The sequence below is a fragment of the Vigna umbellata genome, chromosome 1, assembly GCF_029865625.1.
Source record: "Vigna umbellata cultivar VRB3 chromosome 1, Vumbellata_1.0, whole genome shotgun sequence".
Taxonomy (NCBI): Eukaryota; Viridiplantae; Streptophyta; class Magnoliopsida; order Fabales; family Fabaceae; genus Vigna; species Vigna umbellata.
This window is the reverse complement of record NC_142165.1, coordinates 71,929,465-71,943,931: the sequence shown is the minus strand read 5'-3', so window position 1 is coordinate 71,943,931 and position 14,467 is coordinate 71,929,465. Positions and strand designations below refer to the sequence as shown.

General features: G+C 32.3%; 1 protein-coding gene across 1 annotated transcript; it reads left to right on the top strand.

The window, feature by feature from the left end:
- Positions 1 to 4,029: 4,029 nt before the first annotated feature.
- On the top strand, positions 4,030 to 9,768 carry LOC148206231 (putative potassium transporter 12). The gene is made up of 9 exons (XM_088104171.1): positions 4,030 to 4,509; positions 4,761 to 4,989; positions 5,079 to 5,327; positions 6,063 to 6,113; positions 6,633 to 6,893; positions 7,396 to 7,448; positions 7,567 to 7,681; positions 7,791 to 8,045; positions 8,437 to 9,768. The coding sequence occupies exons 1-9, from the start codon at positions 4,258 to 4,260 to the stop codon at positions 9,471 to 9,473; spliced, it is 2,502 nt and encodes an 833-aa protein (XP_087960297.1). The 5' UTR covers positions 4,030 to 4,257; the 3' UTR covers positions 9,474 to 9,768.
- Positions 9,769 to 14,467: the final 4,699 nt, after the last annotated feature.

Here is a 14,467-nt window from a genome sequence, read left to right as displayed (position 1 = left end):
ATTTTGGGTGTTTTGCTTTGAAAATAGATATAATGAATGTGTTTTCTATTTTTGGTTTTTGGTTGATTCGGTGAATTTTTTTTTATTATTATGTGGGAAATAGAAGGAAACATGGGAACTACATCTTGGTTTATGATTCTATGTTGTTTATAAAGTAATGATTTAGGGATTTACGATTTAGGCATTTATTTAGGGAACTGCATCTTGATCTTTGATGTGCGTGCAGGTGTTTCATTGTGGCACAACGTTGGCGCTGTGTGGTGGCTAGAGTTTCTGTGATGGGAGGTTGAAGATGATGATATGGCAATGTGAATACTGTGTTGAACGAGCAACACATGCCAAAAACGAACAACTCATTCATTGATTGCTCACATGGACACTATGTCATTAACGATTTAGGTGCCATAAAAAAAAGACCAAATTGAATAAAAATTACAAAAATCGTGACCACATTAAACACTTGAAAACGTTGAGTCTCACATTGAACAAAGTGGACAAAAATAGGGACAAAATGATATTAATCCTAAAATTAATATAAATATTAAATTGTAGTTTATTGAAATAAAATAACATTGTAACACATATTCACCAAAAACTTGTATGCTTTACTAGTTTATATACTACAAATCCAGTGATAATTATCAATGATAACAAATTCCTTCGTAAATATCTATTTGTAACTACTGATAGATTTTGGTCGTTGATAATATTCGTCGACAAAATCAATATTAAGTTTTTTCTCTTATTTTTCCTTTATTTCTTCATCTCTTTCCTCCTCTCCTCCTTCGCTTGACCATTGCCACCTCCAAGTCATCCTCATCCTCTTCCTCCTATATGTTTGTCATATTTTCTCTTCATTTTTCTCCACTTCCTTCTCTAACTCAACCAACTTGCTGTCATTAACATCCTCCATCCCTACATCAACACTGGGCCACCACTGCATCACTTCCGTTTCCTCCACCTTCTCTTCCTTCTTCTCCTCCTTCCTTTTTTTTTCTTCTTCTTCTCTTTTTATTCTCACTTATCTTCCTTTTATATAAAAAAACACCACTTGAAAGGGTGGGAAATTTGTCATCCAAGTTTTCAATGATTTTATTGATAAAATGAGAGTATTAATAATTGGAATGATAAAATACTGATGAAAATATCTATCAATAATAAGGAATATAATTTATTAATAGACAACACTAAAAATTGTTAGTAATTATGATAATAAGTTATCAACCAAAATATCAATCGATAATACTAATTCTTAATTTTTGAATAATCTTTTTAATGAATTTATTATCAATGAAATTTTTGTTAATAAATTAAATTGTAAAATTCATTGAAAAATTGGTTGATAAATTTAATTTATGGACAAATTTATTACTATTACTAATAATTCTTCTATAATTACGAATGTTTTTGTAATATTATATATATATATATATATATATATATATATATATATATATATAAAGGTTATTTTTAATACTGAAATATAACATAATGCTATTAATTCAAAATATATTAATTTTTAATTTGAATATCATTTTAAATAAATTTAGCAATTATTATTAATTATTTTGAAAGTGATTTTTGTTTAGAAATAAAGTTTATTCAAAACTTTTGCGTCATCTATCACATTTTTATTATAGAACCCACAAATAAATATTCAATATTCCTTGACATGTGAGAGAATGCAGTAAATATCTATAATATTTGAATTTGTAATACTTATTTAAATTTATATTATTTTAAGTTTTATGATTATTTTTTATATCCAAAATATAAAAATGAGTCTCTTATACAAAAAAAAAAAAGTAAGTCCTTTTAAGTATCTGACATAATTTTTACTGGTTGGTGAATGGTAGATATTGAAATCAGCACATGTTTGTTGTGGCGTTGGAATTTGAAAATGTATAAATAAAGTTAGACTTCTCAAAATAAATTTGATTCACTGGAACAATCCAAATAATATTAAAAAAATTATGCTCTAAATTAGGCTAGATTATTTTTCCTTTGATTTGTTGTTTAAATAGACTTAAATATTGAACTAATTCATAGATCCATGATCAGTCTTTTATTATTATACTTTTTAAAAAATACAACAACATTATTATAAAAAATAATATATAACATTATTTATTTTCATATAACATTTCTGTATTTAACAATAACATTTAAATTCAGAAATATAATATAATTTTTAAAATAAATACTCCATTTTTCTATTTAAATTTATATTACTTTTATTCAAATTTATTCTTTTATTTTAAAACTAAACTAAAATAGTTGCAAACTAAACTGAAACATTATAATTCATTAAGAAACAAATCTTCATTACCTAATACAAAAATTTCAAATAAAATATGAAGCAGATGAGATAATTGTAGAGTCAGATTCTAACCTGAAGATTGAATTTTTGAATTTCTGAAATAGGCTTGTCCCACAGTCCATTCCCGAGCTACCTTGTCCAGTCATCTCATGCAAATAAAATAGTAATATATATATATATATATATATATATATATATATATATATATATATATATATATATATATATATATATATATATGTATATATGTATGTATGTATTAAAATTTTAGTAACAATGAATTACTAATAAACAAAGTTATAATAGAGCCTAATTTATTCCAAATACATTATTTAAGGCAATTTGCTTATCTTATTAGTTAAATATAAATTTATCTTTGTACTTTGATAATATTATTTATATTTATTTTATTTTATTTACACTTCTCTCTTCTCTTGTTGATAAAAAATATTATATAAATTATTTAAGTCAGAACATCAATAGTCAAGAATTTTTAATTTAATTAAGATATTTTAAATGTATACAAAATATTTGTTTTCTTAGCAGTTTAACTTATATAAAAAATAAATTTAATTTTCTTGCATAAATGTTTTGGTGGAAATTTTTTCTTAAACATATTCTATATAAAACAAAATGAAGTAAGTGGGAATGCAATTGTATAGAAAAGAACGTGTGAGCATAAGCTATAAATTTCTCATAAAAGGTAAAAAAGTATTACTTTACATAAAAAGTGTGTTTATTATCTTTCAGTTTTATAATGTATTTTAGGACATACTGCTTCCTCGTATTAATATAAGGAATAAATTTTAATTTTTTTATAAAGTATTTTATAATTTTTGTGAATAGTATTTTTTATTTGTCACGATTAATGTTCATTTATATTATGAGAAAAAAAATGATTAATAACAAAAATAAAGCCGGTACATCATATAATTTCAAAATTTGTCCAAATCAGTTGAATTAATTATTTTTATGATTATATTAAAATTATCTTTTATAGATAAACTGAAAGAATTATTTACGGAATGTTTTTTCTTTTGCATTTTTTATAAATTTATGTTTAATTTCATGATATCATTTAACTCAACTACTATTTATACGTATTTAATGAAAAATATTTGTAGCATAAACACAGAAGAAAAATATTTATATACATATTATGCTTATTTCATCTTCTCTCAATAACAATAACAAGCAACCTTACCTACTCTGGTAGACACGTGATACTGACCTGGTCCCAAACAAATTCGGAGAATTCAAAATTGATATTATTATTTACAGCAGCTTTATTACATTGAAATAATATAATTGTTAAAAATAGTTAAAATATATATAATAATGAAAGAGTGATTAGTTTTTATTAAAGAAGTTATGCAATATTTTATTAAATAAGAAAATAATTTTATTTGTAAAATGATACATTTGTCTCATTAACTCAAAAAAGTGGTAAAAAAATGAAGTGGACAGGTATTAATATTGTGGTTTTTTTTTATGAAAAATCTTTGTTGGATCTGTGTTTTGTTTCCAACCAGAATACTGTGCAAGTTACTGTGAAAGGAACGGGTGGTTCCTGCAGTAACGATCATTGATCAAACGGTTTAAACTTTTTTGAGTAACATTTTTGTGTAATTTAATAATTATATTAATTAGTTTGAACGACGATTCATGTGGCCACAAGAAAGTGATTGAGCAGAACCCACACTTGTCTAGTTTTGTTTCCATATATTAATGATTGTATCCATGTCATTGGCTAAATTGCCTCTTGGAATGTTTCAAGACGCAAGTATTCAACTTCACACTCCTATGGTTCGGGATTTGGCAGTAGGAAGAAAGGGATGAACTTTTATCTGAAGAACCATGAAAACTTGCTGATTAAATTTCACTCTTTTAGAAGCTGATTGTGTTTGGGAGCTGGGTTTCTTATTGTTGGTGGAAGAATGAAGGGGGATAGGATTGAAGAGAGCAGCACGAGGTTGTTGGGTAGAAGCAGCAGTGGTGGGAGCAGTGAGTCAAGGTGGGTTGATGGCAGTGAAGTGAACTGGGATGAGGTTCCTGGGTGGTCAAGGCGTGATGATGGCAGAGAAGGGTATGGATCCGTCAGAAGGAGGCTTGCCAAGTTGCCCAAGAGGGTTGACTCCTTTGATGTTGAAGCCATGGAGATTGCTGGAACTCATGCTCACCACTCCAAGGTTGATCAATCTTTCCTTTTTGCACTTTTCCCTGGAATTATGATACTCTCAATGTTCTCTGGGTCTTGTTTAAATTCTTAAGTTTCATGTATTATCGAATATTCATAATTAGCAAAGGAGGACATTATTCTCGCTTTACAACTTTTAACAAACACTTAGAAGAGCTAACTTCCACTTCACCATGTCGTATTTAACAGTTCACTTAGAGAGCCAAATACCCGTTTTTGATCTTCTGTGTTTATGTGAATCAGGACCTTTCCTTCTGGCCTACACTTGCTTTGGCATTTAAGACTCTTGGTGTGGTATATGGTGACATGGGAACAAGTCCTCTGTATGTTTTTGCCGATGTCTTCAGCAAGGTTCCAGTTGGGTCAGATGATGATATCTTGGGGGCATTATCTTTAATAATGTATACAATAGCAATTATTCCGTTGGCCAAGTATGTTTTTATAGTCCTCAAAGCAAATGATAATGGAGAAGGTAAGAAAGAGTTTCACTTTGCCCCCACAATTATGAACATTGTTCGTGTGTGACTTATTCTAAATCACAAATTAATGGCTCAACTGTAGGAGGAACGTTTGCACTATACTCGTTGATTTGCAGGTATGCAAATGTGAGTATGCTTCCAAATCGTCAACAAGCTGATGAATATATATCTAGTTTTAAGCTCAAACTTCCTACTCCAGAACTGGAAAGGGCTTTAAAAATAAAGGATACTTTGGAAAAAGCATCACTTTTGAAGAACCTTATATTTGTGTTGGTTCTTGTGGGAGCTTCCATGATTATTGGAGATGGTATTCTAACCCCAGCAATATCAGGTACATAAGCAAGAAACTTTTTGACATGAACCTTTGTTGTTAGTCTTTTAATTTTATCATATGATCAATGATCCATACCTTTATGAAGTTTGATCACAATCAATTGCTTCTTGAGCTAAATTTGTCATACCCATTGTATGAGCTAATATACTATATCAGTTCACTGATATCAGTCAAGTGAGGTTTCAAAATTCTTTTGTCAGTCCTTCACATCAAATCAGAAGTTTTGATATGAACTCTCACTGATTTATTGTCCTTTAGTGAATGAACAGCCATCCTGACTCTTAATGGCATCAAATGCACAAAGGTTTGTAATTAATCTCCGCTTTGGGGGTGGGGCTGCAGTGTGGAATTAGAAAGTTGTGTGTTGTTTGATAGAGTTTGACTCGACAGGTTCACTAAACCTCGTTAGGACTATTTTGTCCATACCTTTGAGACGTGAGATCTAACTCAATTTTACAAAATCAGCATATATAAGATGAAGTTTTAAGCCATTATTATACTCTATTTTAGGTTTATCTATGGACAATATGGATCTCCAACAATTTTGGTTTCTTATAGGGACTAAATTTTGTTGAGCTAGTTGAATTGACGCTTTGCATTCACTGTCCCTCTCAGATAACATACAAACATAGTCCTTGAAATTTTTATTTTTTGTTTATCTTTTTTCTGTATGTTTAAAAGAATTTTCTTGCGGTGTAACTTCAGTATAACCATGGTGCTTCTTTCATGCAGTGATGTCTGCCATAAGTGGTCTGCAGGATCAAATAAATGGATTTGGTACTGGTAGGTATCTTTTCCCTTTGTATTTTAAATTTTTTTCTGGAAAACGTTTATCACATGATAGCTTTAGATGGATAATCTTTTGGTGGCTGTGTGCCTTATGTTAAAACAAAACTAATATCAAGGTCTCCACATATCTCCAAAGAAACGAATTTGTGGCATTTGATTAGAGTTGTTTCAGCCACTTACAGTCTAAATAATCTAACAATTTTCTGAAAATTGCAAAATTCAAATCCTTTCACAATACTCTGAATTGAATGCAAGATTTCTCAACCTCAAGCAATTAGCTTGGTGTACTTTGATCTAGGCAGGTCAAATATGGTTCTCCTACAAAACACCCAATTAACTTTTTTTTCCCTCTTTTTTTTCTAAAGATAGTTCAGTTTTTTTTAATGTGAATAACCAACTACTTGTATTTGGATTTTGTCAAGAATGTTAGCATTTAGTCATCTTACGGAATATGGAAATGAACAAACTCGTATTCTGCACCACAAAACTTAGATTTGTTGTTCTCATTTTCAGGTGAAGTGGTTGGTATTTCTATTGTAGTCCTAATGGCTTTGTTCAGCATACAACGGTTTGGTACCGGTAAAGTGGGTTTCTTGTTTGCCCCTATACTTGCCTTATGGTTCTTTTCTCTGGGTTCTATTGGAGTATATAATATACTTAAGTATGATATCACTGTTCTGAGAGCATTCAATCCAGCTTATATCTATTTTTTCTTCAAGAGAAATGGTAAAGCTGCATGGTCATCTCTTGGTGGTTGCGTTCTGTGCATTACAGGTAATATCTTTTTGTCATTCCCATGACTTCATCCTGTAGGTATTGGATTTGATTGCGGTAATATTTGGGCATATTCAATTGTCAACATGGACTTGAATGGCCCTATGAACTTGACCTTTACTTGTTCCTGGATCTAATTAGGGTGTTTGCAGTAATGACCATATTGTTCATTTTCATATTGAGTTTTCTCTTGGAGTTTAGCATTATGATTTATGAGCCAGTAGATGAGATCATAGGTATACGTGGTTCATTTACCATACTTGATAGGATATGTTATTGTAAAATACCTTTGAGGACAAGCACTTGTGTGCAAGGCGCATGTAAAACTTGGTGCAGAGACTCCTACTCCCTTTCCCAAAATCTCACTTTGTCTCTAAAACACTTGCACAAAGATGTATCACATAAACGCTTAAAAGACAAAGTGTGGATATCAGGTTTAATGGTAATGCAGTGGTTACTTGGACTTGAAAATGAATGCTAGTTGGTTATGAATCCTCTGCAGGTGCGGAAGCAATGTTTGCAGATTTGGGTCATTTTTCTGTACCCGCAATACAGGTCTGTGAATCCTCATTTTGTTTCTTTTTAATGAGCAAACTATTAATTTGGTGTTGTTAGGTAGCTTATAGTTATTTAAATTTCCTCTCTTAAACCTCTTGTACAATTTCTTGTGCAGATTGCCTTCACATGCGTGGTATTTCCCTGTCTCCTCCTTGCTTATATGGGCCAAGCGGCTTTTTTGACAAAGAACCCAAGTTCTTATTCAAGCGTATTCTACAAGTCTGTTCCAGGTGATATTTGTTGATTCAATTACTTCTTATGTTAAAACTATAATTAAGATAGTTTTGTTATGTATAGTAATTGTGATGATACCTGCTGTTTGTGCTTTCTGTGAATCAGAGAGTCTGTTCTGGCCAGTGTTTGTGATAGCCACACTTGCTGCTATGATTGCCAGCCAAGCAATGATATCTGCTACGTTTTCGTGCATAAAGCAATCTATGGCTTTGGGATGCTTCCCCAGGCTGAAGATAATTCACACCTCAAAAAAGTTCATGGGTCAAATTTATATCCCCGTAGTTAATTGGTTTCTGATGATCATGTGCATAGTTGTGGTTTCCATATTTCAAAGCACAACTGATATTGCGAATGCATATGGTTAGTGTCTCTCATCTCAATTTTCTTGAAGTAATCTTTTTTTCTAGGTTTTTGCTTTTGGATCTGGGATGACAACTGGTATACTATGACTCCGAGAAGGATTAACATCACGTGTCTTCAATAAACTAAATGGGTTAGAAAAAAAAACTTGAAGCTGAACATGACAGGATTTATTGTACACCAGAATTGAAAGGAGAATGTGGTGGATGTAAAAAGGATTTAGGACAAGATTTTATCCCGAACATTAATAGTTTGTAAGAACTTTTGAAAGATAAGATCGTGCTGTTGTAGCGTTTCAAAAGCCAACTTGCACTTTGATGTTGTTATGAACCAAATATTCTTAAGCATTTAAGTGTATCTATACTAAATGGATTTTATGTCATTGTTGCAGGCATTGCTGAAGTTGGTGTCATGATGGTCAGCACCATCTTGGTGACCCTTGTAATGGTTTTAATTTGGCAGACTAACTTGCTTTTGGCATTGTGTTTCTGTCTTGGATTTGGTTCAGTGGAGTTAATTTACATGTCTTCTGTCCTATCCAAAATCTTTGAGGGTGGCTGGCTTCCACTTGCCTTTGCTACCCTTTTCCTATCTGTGATGTACACTTGGAACTATGGTAGTGTATTGAAGTACCGAAGTGAAGTTAGAGAGAAGGTTTCAGTGGACACAATGCTTGAGCTTGGCTCCAATCTCGGAACAGTAAGAGTGCCAGGTGTAGGATTGCTGTATAACGAGCTTGTGCAGGGCATTCCCTCCATTTTTTTGCAGTTCTTGCTGAACCTTCCTGCTCTTCACTCAACTATAGTTTTTGTCTGCATTAAATATGTCCCAATCCCAGTGGTTCCTCAAGAAGAAAGATTTCTATTTCGAAGAGTTTGCCCCAAAGATTACCACATATTCCGGTGTGTTGCCAGATATGGTTACAAAGATGTAAGGAAGGAAGATCACCAAGCATTTGAGCAACTTCTTATTGAGAGTCTTGAGAAATTCTTGAGAAGAGAAGCTCTTGAGACAGCCTTGGAGTTGGAGGGCAACTTAACTGATGAGTTGGACAGTGTCTCAGCAAATACAAGAGAATCTGATCTTCCTGTTGGTACTGGTGCTGATGAGCTTAGGATTCCACTGATGCATGATCAGAAATTAGAAGAAACAGGAACTTCTTCAGCATTGCCATCTAGTTACATGTCCTCAGATGATGATCCTGGTCTTGAATATGAGCTTTCAGCTCTTAGAGAAGCAACAGAATCAGGATTCACCTATTTGCTTGGACATGGAGATGTGAGGGCAAAGAAGAACTCTTTTTTCTTTAAGAAACTAGTGATAAATTATTTCTACACATTTCTCAGAAATAACTGCAGAGGAGGTACAGCAAACATGAGAGTACCTCACACCAATATCATTCAAGTTGGAATGACATATATGGTCTGACACGGCCATGTTCTTTTCATATTGTGCAATGCACCCTCAGGTCTGGAACTCATTGTTATTGGTATTTTCTTTTTCTGTCAGTTTTCTTACTGTATGTGCTGGCTCACAATAGCAGTTGGTCGTTAGAAAAGCCAGCGTGTGGGATATAGCCAAGGTGGTTCACATATGAAGCTGTTTCAGAATCTGTACTTCTTTAATTGTTTCGTTTTTCGATTCATAATGTGAAGTATTAGTTCATTAATTTATATGGGCCAAACTAGTGAAATTTGAATGATGAAAACAATGTTAAATATTATATTAGAATTCTTTTACCATCTATCGTAAGTTTATCTTATTTGAATAGAATTTTCTCTCATAACGAATACATGTGATTCAGAAAAATAATGCAAGTGAACAGATAAGCATGCAAGATCTATGGATTTCGAAAATGGATTCTCTTTTATTGGAAGTGTAACATCCCAAAATATAGCAGAATATTATATCATAGATTAATCACATTTAATAATATAATAGATAAGTTCTTCAAGAGTCACTAAAACTAAAAACTTTTTAACGTACCATAAGTCTAATACAAAACATAGGAAATAAACCGAACATTTCTATTACTAGATTTAAACAAATCATCCTATATCGATCAGTTATACACAAACTATATAAACCGATCGATTTACAAAAGATAAGCTCAGCCTAATGACCGAACGGTCTTAACTAAGCTGCAAGACCATCACCTTCCAACACTTGTTCCACCGAACACTCATCGCCTTCTACTCACATCCACAGGATGATCATTGCAAAAGAAAAGATAATCGGACGAACAATACAAGACAAAACAAGATAGTAGGGTAAGCTAATGTAATTTAATTACAAAACACATTTAAATATTTCATACAAGTTCAAACAATGTGATACTGAACGTTACCTCATGCCAACACCGAATACAAGCAATCATATACAAAATAAACATCATAATTCATATGTATATATATACCGAACACTATGACTTGACCATCCGGATTGTATGAATATGTAGCTACAGTCGTTCTTGCACTTGTGGTAGTATAACAGCTGACACCAATCAAGCTACTACCCAAGGTTAATCCCATAATACCTACCTCGGTACCCTGAGGTGGTAGGACCTCCTACTATCTCACGAATGAAATATTTCTTTCTATGTGAGAATGATACTCATAGAATTTCACGATGAATGCCAGCTTAGCATATCCATATTCATACTTTACAATTCAATGACCATCCATGAGACATTCCGCCTTGGAATTCTCTTCCCCAATATTTAAAAATCAAAATTCTCATGTGTATTATAAACAGTCATTCATCAATTACATTTTCACTCATAAGATAGATAAAACTTGTGAACATTGGAGATCGAACACCTTCACACTTACCAAAGGGAGAAAACCGAACACTTTCCAACTTACCAAAGGGACAAGACCGAACACTTTATAAAAACCAACTACTAATAATTTAGCCCACAACTGAAGAGCTTAAACTGAACGCTCATAGCTCAATTCGAACGATAAAAGATTTTATACCGAATGTGTATACGACCGAACACTACCAAAGAAATACATGACCGAGCGCTACAGAGAACGACCAACACACCTAAAACCGAACGTTCAACATTGGTAACACTAAAGAGACCAAACCTGGTAAATGACCAATCAGGCCGATCGCTATTAATAACGTATACTATTAAAACCGAACGCTAAAATATAAGATTACTAAGGACGAACGTTAATACCAACTCGAAGATTACTGAGATTAAAAAACAACAAGTATTTTGAAAACGGAAAGCCAATATTAAACCGAACACACTAAGTTAAGATATCACTACAAATCTGATATTACTAAACCCAATTTCAAGACTTGATCGAGCGCTCGATAATGAGCACTCTACTCCCTACAATTCTTCAGAACTTCTCAACCAGTTCACATGTCTCGGTAATAAACATAAAACAAACAAATATTAATTTATTCACACATACACACGTTCAACCAAACATTCCAATCATAAACGAACATAATTAAATTACTAGCTTCCCTTACCTCGAATAAACCAGACACTTCCTAAGCTTCCACTGTGTTGACTACCCAGAAATCAGTTTCTAAGGCAACCTACTACTTTCTGATCGGTGAAAAGAAACCAACCAGAGAATCAAAGACAGAAAACAAACTCAGAGAAGTAGATGATGAACACATGCAAGCTTGAACAGTGCTTCCATGTATTAAAAAATACAGAAACTTCAAAGAATGAGTGAATTTAACTTATCAACTCCAAACAACAACTTGAATGGTGAAAAGAGAAACTCTTGCCACCAGGAAACTCAAGCACGGTCTAAATTGATGATCAAAAGAAAAAAAAGATGAGAATTTGTAGAGAGAAGGAGAAAAATTTTAGACAGAAGGAGGAGAAAATAAAACTCAGAAATTTGGAGAGAAGAGCTGCACGCAGAAAGTGGTCCGAAACTTTGAAAAGTTTACTTATATACTATCGTAAAAAACTGATTTCCAACCAGCTGCATACACCTGGATTCCACTTTTCTCTGAATTTAATGATCTTGACAGGAAGAAACCCTGACCCATTAATAAATTTCTATCCTTGACTTCTTCCTCTGGAAAGAATTAATATTTTGAACTCAAATCCCAACAAACTCAACACTGGGACATAAAACAAGTGAGGAACAAGATGGGAATAACTGAGAATTTGGTCACTTTGTCTGCCATTCATCAAATGTTAATGTCAATTGTATAAGACGGGGGCTGGGAATAATGATAATTTATCATTTATCATTCAATAATTTCATTTTTTATTGTACCAAATAATTTATATTTTTAATGCATCATATTGCAATTATATATTAGATTAAATATGTTTTTGTTTATTAAATTATGTGATTTTAATTTTCTCTCCCTTCGAAACTTTGATATATTTTCATCTCTTTCCTTTTAAAAAGTCTCACAAGTAGTCATTTACAACTAATAGTTTTAATATTTTTTTGACGTGACTAACGGTGTACCAAATAAATTATAACATATAATATCACGTGGTTGCAAGATGTTTAATTTATTTTTTGAATTAAAATTAACTTTTGATACCTACCCAACAAGGACTACCATGTTGTAGTTTCCCTTATTCACTTAAAATTAGGGTTTCTGTGATTGGAGGGGAGAGTGGTTAGGGGTGTGATAACGGTTGACAAACCGTTATTTTTATACTTATTTTTGACATTAAAAACAACCTTTATGACTTAGAAACTAGCTTCAAATCATGCTTTTTCTTAAGTTTTGGAAATAAGAGAGTTGGATGGGTTTTATGCTTGGTTTCCTTGTTTTGGCAGTAATTAAGATGAATTAGATGAAAGAAGTTGAAGTAGAAGGAGTTAGACTCAGAAAATGAAGGAAAAGTGCACAAAAGAAGAACCATTGTCACCGCTCAGTGCCATTTGCACCGCTCAGCGCCAATCTGGCAGATGGATACACTGTTTCGCGCTTAAGCGGCATCGTTGAGGGCAAATTCAAGTATCACAGTCACCGTTGAGCGCAACTTTTATCGCTGAGCGTAATTCTTTAGAACCGCACTTACCGCTGAGCGCCATTTAATTGGGGTTCTATCTTTCATTATTTTCATCTAGTTTCACCATGTCTATGGTGAACTAAACCTCCATTGTTGTTGGGGAACCGATGTAATCCTTTCAAACTCTCATGTATTGAATTGGTTCTATATTTTATATGCTTTACTTCATAAATTGTTAGGGTTTTTCTTCTACGCTTTATGCATGCTTTATTTAACTCATTCAAATGCATGATCATTGATGTTATTTATATGGACACATATAGGTAAATCTAGAACTGAGGAAATTCTCCCAAGAGCAATATTACCTAGACATAGGGATAGGATGATTGGTTGCCTTTAAGCTTCTATGCGAATGTAATGCATGAATAATTGCTAGGGAGACAAGACATTGTAAACTAATGATTAGAATTAGGCTTTCTTCACCGAGACATCGGGTTTAAGGAAAATTAGAAAGTGGCATTAACATTAATGAAGAAAGATGAATTCATGAATACATGAGAGTGGATAGAATAAGTCGGAAACCCCAACAACATAATCATTCCATATTTTACATCAATCTCTTTTGCTTCTTTCAATCCAATTGATCAAAACTTGCATTCATGTTTATTTTCCGCAGTTCAAACACAATGGTTTTGTTTACAAGTCTAATTTAATCAAGAAATCACATAACTGTCTAGGCTGTGAGTTCTTTGGGAAACGATACTTGGTCTTATCATTTTATTATTACTTGATACGATTCGGTACACTTGCCGGAGTGTTAACAGGGTGGTCCAACTTATACGCTGTCGTTGAGGCTATCAAATTAATACTACTTTTCAAGGCAACTTCAGTATTGCCAAGTAGTATTTAAGAAAGTAGATAGGGTTAACGTAACCCTGAGTCGTCTCCCAACGAATACGGAATTTCTTTCGAATATCTGGCTCTTATGAATGTTATGCAATGCTTATGAATAAAAGTAATGGTTGAAGAGTGTTTAAAGAATAAATAAGAAACTTAAAAACAATTATGATGAAATAGGCTAATTCCACTGCTTTTCCAAGATAGATTCATCATCGGTTATTCACGGATAATTGTTCAATTGATTATTGTTTAAGTTTCAAATTAATTAAAGTACATTCTTAATTAATTTGAGGGCGATCATGCATTTAACCAAAGTAAATTCTCAATCAAATGCAAAACCTTTCTAGATTATTCACAATAAATTCAACTAAAGTACCTTCTCAATCAAATTTTATTGTGTTTAATCATGTCTATTCTTAAATCTCCTAACCAAATTAAAAGCTAATCAATCAAAGTAAATTCTCAATTGATTATAGTTGAAATTATTACTAATCAACCAAAGTACATTCTCAATTGATAGTAAAAACCATTTAATCATATGAAAGTTCCTAAATTAAATCAA